This window comes from Solea solea, chromosome 15, assembly GCF_958295425.1.
Source record: "Solea solea chromosome 15, fSolSol10.1, whole genome shotgun sequence".
In the NCBI taxonomy this organism is placed as follows: Eukaryota; Metazoa; Chordata; class Actinopteri; order Pleuronectiformes; family Soleidae; genus Solea; species Solea solea.
The window spans coordinates 3,780,884-3,794,005 of record NC_081148.1 but is presented as its reverse complement, the minus strand read 5'-3'; the positions used below and the strand labels follow the sequence as shown (position 1 = coordinate 3,794,005).

Here is a 13,122-nt window from a genome sequence, read left to right as displayed (position 1 = left end):
CCAGTCCTCATCATTCATTCACCTGTCCTCATCATTCAGTCACCTGTCCTCATCATTCATTCACCTGTCCTCATCATTCATTTACCTGTCATCATTCATTTATCACCTGTCCTCATCATTCATTCACCTGTCCTCATCATTCAATCACCTGTCCTCATCATTCACTCAGAACCCCAAAACGAAGCTCAGCCAGGCACAATTCCACCAACGGACATGAGCCCAGACCCCATCCAGCCACAGTCAGCGGTTGAGAGGAAGATGGATGGACAAAAGCCTCAAATCCTGTGGCCCAAATCCTGCCAGAAAAAAGAGTGGGGAACCATTGATACAGACCTTGTTTATCTCCTAGAAGGTCAGAAAGGGGGCGTTGAAAGAAAGCTTGAGAAGATGGGAGAAATCATTTACAACTATGGTGCTGAGAGATTCGGAGTGAAAAGCAAGAACCTCAGCGCTCAGAAGAAAACATCAGCCCATCTCAAGTCCAGGAGGCAGAAAGACATTGACTGACTGGTGAAAGAAAGAAGGTGTCTGAGAAAACAGCGGAAGAAGGCCTCAGAAGTAGAAAGGAGAGGAATTTAGGCCCTACAGGGCGACATTAAGCAGCGCCTTGCCACACTGTGAAGAGCAGAACCATTGAGAAAGCAGCATAAGAAGAAAGAGCGAACAAGGACTACCTTCTATAGAGATCCCTACATGTTTGCCAAAGACCTCTTTGCCAAGGAGAAAACCAGGCCTCTGGAAGTACCAGTGAGGGAAATAGAGGAGCACCTGAGAAAGACCTACTCCAACAACCAGAGGCATGTGCCAGCCAACATCCTGGAAGACATGCCACCAATCCAACCCCCTGAGCTCCAGCTGGACACAAGACCCCCTACATGGAGGGAAGTTGAGACCACAATAAAACGGGCAAGAGCAGCATCAGCCATCAGTGGTCTCAAGCAAATAGACAACACTGCTCTCCCAGGAAAGCTGAAGCTCTGGTGCTTTCAGTTCGGACTGCTGCCTTGCCTCATGTGGCCAATTTCCATCTATGAGGTTACCCTATCCCATGCCAATCGGCTGGAGAGGTTGATGAATACACAGGTGAGGAAGTGGCTAGGACTACCCAGATGCCTCAGTAGCATAGGCCTGTACAGTAATGGAGCACTCTCTCTCCCAATCTCAAGACTGGTGGAGGAGTACAAATGCTCCAAAGCAAGGCTTGAAATGACCCTCATAGAATCCCGGGATCCTTTTGTCAAAGGTGCTGCTCCCACTTTAGCAACAGGGAGGAAGGCCAGGTGCAGCAGTGGCACAGGCAAAGACCGCCCTGAGACACCGGGAAATAGTAGGCCAAGTCCAAATTGGCAGAGGGGGACTAGGCTTGGCAGAAACAACACCCACGTGGTAGAAGGCCACTCCAGCAGAACACCGGCACCTGGTGGTAGAGGAGGTGCGCTACCAGGAGGAAGCAGACAGTTGTGCTAAGGCTGTGTCCCAAGCCAAGCAAGGCTGCTGGATGAAGTGGGATGGCGTGGAGAGGAGAAAAATCACCTGGAGCCAGCTGTGGAACATGGAGTCCATGCTGAGCTTTATCATCAGAGCCACATATGATGTCCTGCCCTCCCCAACCAACATACATCTCTGGTTTGGAGAGGATCCGGCCTATCCCCATTTTGCTGCCCCAGCAACCCTCAAACACATCTTGGTGGGTTGCAAGACCGGCCTTTCCCAGGGCAGATACACCTGGCGCCACAACCAAGTGCTGAAGTGCTTGGTGGCTGCACTGGAGGATAAGAGGGTAACCGCCAACGCCATGCCCTTAGAAGCCAAGACTGCCTTATGGCACCCAACATCCTTCGTCCGGGAGGGGGAGAATCAACTGGCCAATCGAGAACCTCCGGTCTCATGTCCACCTAATGCAGCCCGGGACTGGCTAACCAGGCTAACCTTCCCCCCTGAAATTGCAGCAACCAACCTGCGTCCAGACCTGGTCCTTTGGTCCAAAGCCGGCTGATGTGTCTTCATCGCGGAGTTGACAGTCCCTTTGGAGGAAGCCGTTGACGAGGCATTTGAAAGGAAAAGCTGAGATATGCAAACCTGTCAGCTGAAGCAGAGGCCCGGGAGCCTTCAGCATTTCTGGGCGGATCTCATCAACCCCTGGGGCCTTGCCACTGCGGAGTTGTTTAACCACCTCAGTGACCTCTCTCAGGGAGATTGACGATGATCCCCCATCAGCTTCCCTCTCTGCCTCCACCACAGAGGGCGCAGATGTCGGATTCAGGAGTTCCTCAAAGTGTTCCTTCCACCGTCCGGTTACCTCCTCAGTCGAGGTCAACAGTGTCCCATCCTTACTGTACACAGCTTGGATGGTCCCCCGCTTTCCCCTCCTGAGGCCCCGAATGGTTTTCCAGAAACACCTTGGCGCCGACCGATAGTCCTTCTCCATGTCCTCTCCGAACTTCTCCCATACCCGCTGCTTTGCATCTGCCACAGCAGAGGCTGCCACCCTTTGGGTCCGTCGATGCCTTGCAACTGCCTCAGGAGTCCTCTGGGATAACATATCCCGGAAACACTCCTTCTTCAGTCGGACAGCTTCCCTGACCACCACGATGTTCGAGGGTTACCGCCCCTTGAGGCACCTAAAGCCCTGGAGCCACAACTCTCCACTACAACTTTCACAATAGAGTCTTTCGAACACTTCCCATTCAGGTTCAATGTCCCCAGCCTCCACAGGGATACAGGAAAAGCTCCGCCGGAGGTGAGAGTTGAAGGCCTCTCGGAAAGGGGCATCCTCCAGACGTTCCCAGTTCATCCGCACTACACGTTTGGGTTTACCAGGTCTATCCAGAGTCCTCCCCCATCTTCTGACCCAACTTGCCACCAGATAGTGATCAGTTGACAGCTCAGCCCCTCTCTTCACCCGAGTGTCCAGAACATGCGGCCTCAGATCCGATGAAACAATCACAAAATCGATCATCGACCTTCGGCCAAGGACACTCTGGTACCAAGTACACTTATGAGCGTCCTTATGCTCGAACATGGTGTTTGTTATGGATAGTCCATGACTTGCACAGAAATCCAACAACAAACGACCACTCTGATTTAGATCAGGTAGGCCGTTCTTCCCAATCACGCCTCTCCAGGTTTCCCCATCGCTGCCCACGTGCGCGTTGAAATCTCCCAGCAGAACTATGGAGTCCCCCGACGGATCCCCTTGCAGGACTCCATCTAGGGCCTCCAAGAAGGCCGGATACTCCGAGCTGCTGTTCGGTGCATAAGCACAAACAGCAGTCAGGGCTTCCCCCCCCGCAACCCTAAGGCGCAGGGAGGCGACCCTCTCGTCCACCGGGGTAAACTCCAACACAGCGGCGCTCAGCCGGGGGCTTGTGAGTATCCCCACACCCGCCCGGGCGCCTTACACCCTGGGCAACTCCAGAGAAGAATAACTTCCAACCCCTATCCAGAAATGTGGTTCCAGAGCCAAGGCTGTGCGCCCACCAGATCTAATTGGTAGCGCTCCATCTCCCGCACAAGCTCCGGCTCTTTCACCCACAGCGAGGTGACGTTCCACGTCCCCAGAACCAGCTTCTGCCGCCCAGGTCCAGTACGTCGAGACCCCCGACCTTCACTGCCACCCATATGGCAGCGCACCCGACCCCAGTCGATTTCCCTGCAGGTGGTTGGTCCACAGGAGGACAATGAAGAGGCCACAGGACTTGTTCGGGCTGTGCCCGGCCGGGCCCCGTGGTAGACCCGGCCACCAGGCGTTCGCTCACGGGCCCTCTGTCTGGGCCTGGCTCCAGGCGGGGGCCCGGGCTTCCTCCGGGCAGGGTCACTCTCTTCCTCTGTCGTTGTTTCATGAGGTCTTTGAACCATTCTTCGTCAGGCCCCTCCCCTGAGACCAATTTGCCTTGGAAAACCCTACCAGGAGCACTAGGCTCCAGACAACACAGCTCTCAGAATCACAGGGACACTCAAACCTCTCCACCACGATAAGGTGATGGTTCCCGGAGAGGTTCTCAATGTGTATTATGTTTTTGTTTAGTTAAGGACCAAATGCGATACTGCTGTTTTTGTTTTTTGTTTTCTTTATTGCTTGTTTTTTTTCCTTTATGAACTGATTGAACTCTGACCTCTGTGATTTTTAATGTGGGTGTGTACTTGTGCTGTGATTGGTGTCGAATAAATCACCTTGAGTCACGTCGCTGCGTCTACTCTGTCAACAGATATTTTAACACCTAGTCCTAGTAGGCATACTTGTCCTCATCATTCATTCATCTGTCCTCGTCATTCACCTGTCCTCATTATTCATTCACCTGTCCTCATCATTCACCTGTCCTCAACATTCACCTGTCCTCAACATTCACCTGTCCTCATCATTCACTTGTCCTCATCATTCATTCACCTGTCCTCATCATTCACTTGTCCTCATCATTCATTCACCTGTCCTCATCATTCACTTGTCCTCATCATTCATTCACCTGTCCTCATCATTCATTCACCTGTCCTCATCATTCACTTGTCCTCATCATTCACTTGTTCTCATCATTCATTCATCTGTCCTCGTCATTCATTCACTTGTCCTCATCATTCATTCAACTTCCCTCATCATTCATTCACCTGTCCTCATCATTCATTCACTTGTCCTCATCATTCACCTGTCCTCATCATTCATTCACTTCTTCTCATCATTCACCTGTCCTCATCATTCATTCACCTGTCCTCATCATTCACCTGTCCTCATCATTCATTCATCTGTCCTCGTCATTCACCTTTGTTGGCTTCACCCTATTTTACTCTATGTTTCACAAAAACGACTTGAAATCACTGTCATTTAAAGGTGACATCGAATGCTTGTATCACACATATATGTTAGTTATGGAGGTCTACTTACATATATTAACTTGTTTTCATGATTAAAAACCTACTAATCGCTGCAAACGAGCCAATCAAAATAGCTCCTCACTGACACTCTCATCAGCCGCGCTGTTTCAGACCAAAACCACACCCCCAGAATATGGACTGTGTTGTGATTGGCCAGCCAACGAGAGCTTTCCCACTGTCCTGTGATTGGTCAGGTACCTGGAAGTGACGTAATAGATAGGCCAGCTCTCAGATACACAGCTTCCCCTCTGGCACGGTGGATGCTCTGCATCTCAGCAGCTACAAGGAGAGTAGTTCTTCTTCTTCTGCGGTTGAATGTACGCAACCGGATGTGTCCGGACTAGTGCCCGCACCAGGAGGCGCTACGGTGGTGAGAGGAGTGGTGAGGATTTCTGATGACGACATCAAATTAAGGAAGTGCCGATCCGCTTCGCAGAGCCCAGGAAAACAATAAAACCCTATTTTCTCAGCAGTGGCTTAACTGTTGTTCTGAAACTTTAGGGTTTCATAAACGAGGTAATGACGCAGATACACACACAAACGCAGCGTTAATTGGAGCTTCCGGTCTATGTGGGCTTTAAAGTGACTGAACCCAACCTGGGCTGTCCAAGCAGTACGCAAGGGGCTTGGGTTGGGTATCCAGACTCTAGTCTTCAACCTAAAACAACAAAATCTAGCAATGACCAGCATTACAATAAATATAATACATTTGCAGCCCTCTCTTATGTCCTTTTCACACAAAGGTAGTGGTGTTGGTGTTGGGCTTGTAACCAGATAGTCGCTGGTTCAAATCAAGACAGGTCAAGGGCTGGGCTGCTCCTGTGTGCTGCCCACTGCTTCTGTGCCCGTTAAAATCTAATTCTTCTTCTCACTTACAGATATCAAATCCAGTGATTTTGGCCAGTATTAGCTCATTCTTACCAAACACTCAGCAAGTTTCCATGCACAGTTACAGTCGGAGCTCGACTTAACTTAATGGGCCTACTCTCCTTGTTCCAGTAGACAAACACTCATGAGGAATTGACTTATTGCATGAGGTGTATCCGCGTTTATTGTGTGGTAATAAGCCCCCTTTTAGCTTGTTAGTATTAGACGTTTCCCAGTTGACCTAATACGGAAACAACTTTAGCTGGTGGCTAGTTGGTACCATGTTGAGAGCCATATTGTATCTTTCTTCCATTCATTAACCTAAGCGAATACGTTACTTTAGGAAAACAATGATGTCACATTCCCCACCTCTCTCTTGCGCTGTCATTCGTTATCTTGTGTTTGGAGATTGTTTGACAGTCTGCAAAGTTGGCTGCACTGCACATCCACAGCTTGGTCTTGTCTATGACTCTGTTTATGTGTGCTGTATGTGTGTGTCTCTGCCTGCCATACATTTTTATTTTATTTTATTTCTCCTTTATTTAACCAGATAAAAGACCCATTGAGATCAAGATCTCTTTCACAAGGGTGACCTGGCCAAGAAAGGCAGCAGCACACATCATAGTTAAATAAAAACAGGAAGGCAGCAACTACAATACAAACATGGAAATACAAGAGTACAACTAGACAAACATAAAGTGCAAGAGTTGTGGTCACAGTAACAATTTAAGAACATAGGCACTGTTCAATGGATTTCTGTTGTCTGTCTTTTAAGATGGAGCGGAAAGCTCCCAGTGAAATAAAAGCTTGCAATTTAGGAGGGTATTCCAAGCAGCGAAACCGAAAGCTTTTTTTCCCATTTCGGTCCGAACGCGTGGAGCAGACAAGTGCAAAATGTCATTGGAACGTAAGGCGTAACGGCTTCTGGTCCGCTGAAGAAAAGTGCTTAAATAAGTAGGAACCAAGCCGAGAAGAGCCTTATAGACCAGAGTCATCCAGTGTGTGTAGCGTCTTACAGACAGAGAGGACATGGAAGCTTTGGCATACAGTTCACAGTGGTGGGTGAGGCGGCTACAGCCAGTGATGAACCTCAGAGCACAATGATAGACTGGAGTCAAAGACTTTAGGCGACTGTTAGAGGCACACATGTACACAACATCGCCATAGTCAAGTATTGGTAAGAATGTCGCTGATATCAGGACCTTCCTAGCTCTGAGGGATAACAAGACTTGTTTCTATAAAAGAAACCGAGCTTCACCCTTAATTTAGAAACCAAATACAGTTAGATGAAGCTCACTCGTGCGGCAAAATAGTGCATTTCATTTTCGTGAAAAAAAAGTCGCCATGGGTCTGTTAAGTCACTAAATGTTCACACTGAAATGGTACGAAACGGAAAACAAACAGACATTATTTCTCTTTCTCTCGCTTGGCTTTGTTCATTCATTCTCCTTTTATGTTATTATATCTGTAATGTGTACAACGTCTTCTTGTTGTCTTTAGTGTAACGTTCCTGGCATATGTACCACAGTGTTTTGAGCTGTTTTAGGGGGGTTCTGTGTGGATGGAGGTATTTCCTGAAATTTGTTTGCTGTGTTTACGGGGAACCTTTTGACAACGGCAAAGAAAAAGAAAAAGTTTACCTTACGTCTGGTAAAATTCCTCGTCTGTGCACTCTGGTTCATAAAGATAACCTATTGGATTTTCTCTACGTAGTTCATCTTCACATGTTTCATCGGTTTCATAAGTTCACAGGTGAAACGTGGCGACTTGTGACTTGCACGGCTGCACAGCGTAGCGATACGGGCCAGATAATATTGCCAAATTGCATATATCGCGAGTGCTGATAGACCGACTTCCTCGCTGAAAAGCTTTTTCTTTTTTTAAATGTAGAGCTTTTAAACGAAGAGCTCAGAGTGTGGCTGAGTCTGGACATGGATGTGATGTCAGTCATGATCAGTCAGATAATCACGGTGCTGATTGGTTTTTGAGTCACTGTATGAGACAAAGTTTGGAAATGAAAAGAAATGATGTGTCTACTACACGAGTCACACGTCATTTCTTTTCATTTCAAAACTCTGCATTGACTTGTGTCTGGTGTGACTGCAGCATTAGTCCAGCTTTTGTAATTATATATTTTATATTTAAATAAGTAACACTAACTTCTGGTATCTTAAAATGTCCACGAGTTATGTTTAATGATTTAGTAATGACAGACAGACACAAGTGTCTGATGGATAAGTGTAGAACTGGCACTTATTTTTCCCACTTCATTCACTGCTTTAATGTGTCCAAATGAATAGAAGTCAATGTAGAGTTCTAACAAGAATACAGTCTGTGTCAGTCTGTGTGTGGGTGTGGGTGTGGGGGCCTCGGGTTTCTTCCCCCCCCCCTCCCCACCCACCTAGGGCCCCTCAGGAAACCGTTGTTGGGGTTAGCGTTCAGCCTCCCTCCCTCCTGTGTGATGACGTCACGTCTGGAGGCAGGCTGCTCTCTCCGCCGCTGCTCTGCCTCTGACACTGTTCACCTCCAGCGGAGAAACTTTCGGGGAGTTCTTAGACTCTGTGACCGAGGAGAGACTGCAGGCAGCGGCCGAAGTGAAACGCGGCAGCCCCCGGGGACACAGACTGCGGTGCTACAGGAGGACACACTCACTTCTCCGCCTGAGGGAACATTTTTTTCCGTGACATGACTTGTTTTATTTCAAACTTTTCTCACTGAAGCCAGCGCTTTTTTTTCTTCTTTTTTTTCTCTCTTTTTTTCACTTTTAGAGGGAACGTTGGCTTGTGTCGTGTATTTTCGTGTGTTTCTTGTGTCGACATTTACATGAATATGCTCAGGAATACGTGCGTTTGTCTTGCTTTCAGGAAGTGAAAGACTTTTGTTTTTGCGGAGCCCAAATTAACCTGGACACCCCTCCTTCACTCCCTCACTCCTTCTCAAACTTGACTCTGTTCTCTGGAGATATGGCTTGGATTCAATGGGGCCTCTTGTTTGCCTTGGCTGCTATGCTCTCCCCGGTCTGTGTGTCAGTGGAGCAGCGGCAGAGTCATAGCGGCTTCAGGAGGCTGTACGTGCTCCAGCCCGGACCAGGACCAGGACCGGGACAGGGGCAGGGGCCGGGCTCGGGTTCTCCCGGGGCGGACGGCGGGCTGCGCGTCAGCTCCATCACGACGCGTCATGGCGCAGCGGGGCAGCCGCACGCGTACAACGTGGAGCTGAAAGCCAACTTCGGCGGCCAGGTTCGGACCCGCAGGATGGGGAACCAGGCGGCAGCGGTGCCTCTGCCCCAGTTCAGTCAGCAGCAGCAGCAGCAGCAGCTCATGAAGTTGTCTGGGTAAGAAAGGAGAAAAAAGTCAGGTCTGAGGAATGTGAGCTAGTGCGAAAATGAACTTAATGACTTCCTGTCATCATAAACCAAACACACACAGAGATGCACAATTTTACTGGCTTTAAAATTTATTTTACCAGATATCAGCAAACATGAGTAATGAGTATACTATACTACTATATCTATCTATCTATCTATCTATCTATCTATCTATCTATCGATATGTAGGTATCCGTATTGGTATCGGCCTAAGAACTACAGATATATAGACATATCAGATATCAGCAAAATGTCAAATGTTTATCTTTATCTCAGAGATACTCAGAGACCCACTTTTTAAAGATGGAAACTATCAGTGACTCAAATCACAGTATCAGTCATGGCAAGGGCAAATGTCTGCAAAATGTAAAAACTAATCAGCGAATATCATTTTCAAATGATGAAAGAATACTTTTCAAGAGATAATTAGTAAGTAAATTGTTCGTTCCTCAGTATGCCAGTGTTTCTTTTTAGTTTTTTAGGTTAAGGAAAGAATCCCCAGTTCAACCTAAATATTGGAATATGGACCTTGTCGGGTTTTCAGAAAGTTCTGCAGACTTACCTGAGGTGTGGGGTATGTGGGCGAAGTTACCCTAGTCGTGTTTTGGTGAGAGAAGTTACACACTGGAGCTTTAACATTCAGCTTCTGTACTTCAGAGTAAAGTCTCCTGTTCCAGTGTGATGTTGGGCTGGCTAATATATCCATATTATATCTACAGTGTAGCGTGACATGAGACAAGATATGGTCTTAGATTTTTGATATCTTGGTGATAAGGTATCTGTAATGTTTTTTCCTGGTTTTAAAGGCTAATGCATTGATAATAAATTATTATTTTATATTATATTCAATGTATTACATTGAATATAATTATGAAATACAGTGAATATTATATATTTGATCAAAAAAATACATGGAATTTACAAAATTATATTTAAAAAAAGTAACGCCAATTATTTGTGCTATAGCAGAATTTGACCAACACACGTAAATATCCTTCATTTAACATTAAAAAGCCAAATAAATAAACCAGGTATTGTCTGAAACAAAGGCTTACTAAAAATATCTTAAGTCTACAACATTTTAAGATTATGTTTGCCTCTGTATCTCATTAACAAACAAACTGTTTTAAGGGTTGTTTATAAAAAAGTAATATTAACAATATGAATGTAATAATAACAACCAGTAAAAACTTTAATCCAGGGTTTTCCACTACTGAAGTCTGAACACATCTATAGCACTAGTTATTGCTTCATCGCAAGTAGAATTTTAAGGAAATTTTGCTTCAAATAAGGACAGAAGAGTTGTTTGTGTTAACAGAGTTGTTGTTGTTACGTTTCCGTCCTTATGATGCGTACAGAGATGTCCTGTGCTTCGTTACAGCGTTAGCACCGGAAGAGAAGCAGCAAGGGTTTCGAGCCCTTAGTATTTGGTAAAGTGGCCCAAATCACTTTTTATACCTCCATGTGACACCAACATTTAATACTGGTGTGTTTAATTTCACTGGGCCTTCACTTTAGCCTGGCTGAACCCAACAGAGCGAGACAACGATTTAGCTTCGCTCTGCAGACACGTCTGGCAAGGACACCGTTTTGGCCAACGACACAATCTCTTAAAAAAGGAAACCTATGAGAAAGTAGTTTTTCCCCTGACGCGTTAGAGTCAGGCTAAACACAATGTGAATGTATATTCATGTGCATATATATACAGTGTATATATATCTATATATGTATACATGAATGTAAACACAGTGAAGTGATGTCTAACAGCTTTCCAACATGGCGGCAACCGAAGAGCTGCTGTCCTTTGATTTGGCTGTTGCTTCCATTTCAAGCGACTTGCTCCACGAAGCTCCCCCGGGCCAAAGTTGTTAGACGCCATTACTAGATAGCCATCGCTCCTAGGAAACTACAACAAGCACGTTTGCTGACACGTTTTCCATGACTCTGCATTCGTCATCTGGATCATAGGTCTGAGGTTGTAGGTCTATCCAATTGTGTTGTTTTTCACACTTCGTAAAAGTGGGAGGGGACAACACCCTTTCAAGACTAATAGTTAATATCAAATGTGTCTATTCATCATCATGAATAACAGTCATACAGGTGTGGAATTATTGTACATTTTTAGTTTTGTGAAAAACCATTTTCCCCCCTTTGATTACAGATGAGATGATACAATACTCAGAAACTGCATTCACATCACACTAGTCAAAATCACTAGGTAGGATGAAAAAGAAGGATTCATAATCCACTTTGATTCAAAAATCAAGCAAGTTTCATCAAGCAGACTATAATAATGTGGTCTGTTTTGTTTCTGTTACATTGTTTACAGTTGGAGGATTATGTTTCTGAAGGTTGTTTATGCTTAGTTGGTTAATACATCTGCATCAATGTTTTTTAACAGTGTTGTTAAAAAATGACTGTACCAGGCTGATATTGGTATCACTAGGTGCTCGAGAAGAAATAGTAGTATAGAGCCATCTCTGCCTTTCACTAGAGCAGTTAGTGCAGGATTTGGCTGTGATCAGTGTGGGAAGTTTCTGTCTCAGTGGACATTCAGACTGAAAACAGCTCTGTGTGAACACAAAGCAGGAGTCCTGGTTGATGTGGGTGTGTGAACTGCAGTAGAGTGAAAATGCAGCAGAACAACACGAGGTCACCAGGCTGTGTGTGGTCCAGCAGATCAGCCTCAGCTGCTCTGTTACTAGAACATTTTCATGTGCGATTAGTATTACATGTCATTTTAGGAAATACCGTTGTGGCTGTGAACCGCTGTCAACCCGGCGCAACACTCTTATCTCATTACCAGGTTACAGCAGGCTGAAAAGATCAGGCGATGGTGTGTACAGTATTTGTGTTTTTGTGCATAAATAACTTGTTCTCATGGCACAAAATTGTGTGTTTTAGTTGCTCAAGTTACGTATTTATATCCTCACAAGATGGTGCTTGCAGCTCTGCTCATTATGCACCATGTAAGGATAGTAGTGTTAATCAGTGGTTTATGGCCCTCTTGGGCTTTCCTTGACGCATATTGTGTGTCATAGCAGAAAGTGTGGTGGTTTGCAGTAAAACATCATGGCAATAAATGTCCTAATTATATAAGCAAACATGGATGACTCACATTGTAAACATTCCGGCAACTCTGAGGTGAAGTAATTCTCATCAGCATATGAAGAAGACCACACAAATACTCTCTGTTCTGTACTATGATACAGGTCATACCCAGAGCCGGATTAAATAAATGGACTATACGAGGCAGACTGTATTTTTTGGGCCCCCCTCCATCGATGTTATTTATGAATTGAAATCTGAAACTTACCAAAGTTACTAATAAAAGTGAATTCACATTTTACATAGCGTAGTCTTTGGTTACGAGTTGGTTCTTTGTATGCCAAAATAAGTCATGTGTCATATATTAAACAGTCTATCAGACTATTTTTTGATTTTTATTACTGTATTTATACGTTACTACAAGGCTCTATTAAATGCTATTAAATTATCCTTATCTTATCCATTGAGAGTGTCATTGTTAAGGCAGTAGTACCAGTAAATCACCAATAGGTGTCAGCATTGCTATGTAAACAGAGCAAATAAGATAAATGTTGTAAGCTATTGCATTTTGCAGAAAATCTTAATTAAATGTGTTGATTAAATTGAATAGTTTAATAAGTAGTCAAATATACAAAGACCAATAAAATGCAGTAAGAGAAACTGTGCTGTCGTGGTAAAGAGGTTTATTTTCATGGACAAGCATCACCTCTCTTCCATTTTTTGGTATTCAACACTCAGCAGCTCAGCTCCTGGTCTGGACTGTTCAGCAGTTTTCTCCACTGGTCTGGATGTTTCTCTGGATGGTGAACTGTGCAGTGTTGTTTTTGGAAGCCATTCTAGATTTAGTCTTAGTTTTAGTCTTTTGGACTAAAACGCTTATTAGTTTTAGTCACGTTTCAGTCATTTCTATAGTGCAGTGTCACAGTTTGACATGAAATTTCCTCCGCCGGTGGTGCGCCGCGACCGACTCTAGA

The 13,122-nt window shown here is 45.3% G+C and overlaps 1 protein-coding gene across 5 annotated transcripts in view; it reads left to right on the top strand.

Moving 5' to 3' along the window:
* Positions 1–8,215: 8,215 nt before the first annotated feature.
* The window catches only part of ltbp1 (latent transforming growth factor beta binding protein 1), a 115,668-nt gene continuing 110,761 nt past the window's right edge, over positions 8,216–13,122 (top strand). For 4 of the 5 annotated variants that reach the window (XM_058651264.1, XM_058651267.1, XM_058651265.1 and 1 more), the window contains exon 1: positions 8,216–9,067. In XM_058651264.1, the coding sequence (XP_058507247.1) occupies positions 8,697–9,067 (371 nt within the window). In that variant the 5' untranslated portion in view covers positions 8,216–8,696. The remainder of the gene's footprint in view (positions 9,068–13,122) is intronic. The other variant, XM_058651266.1, reaches the window with a different exon arrangement.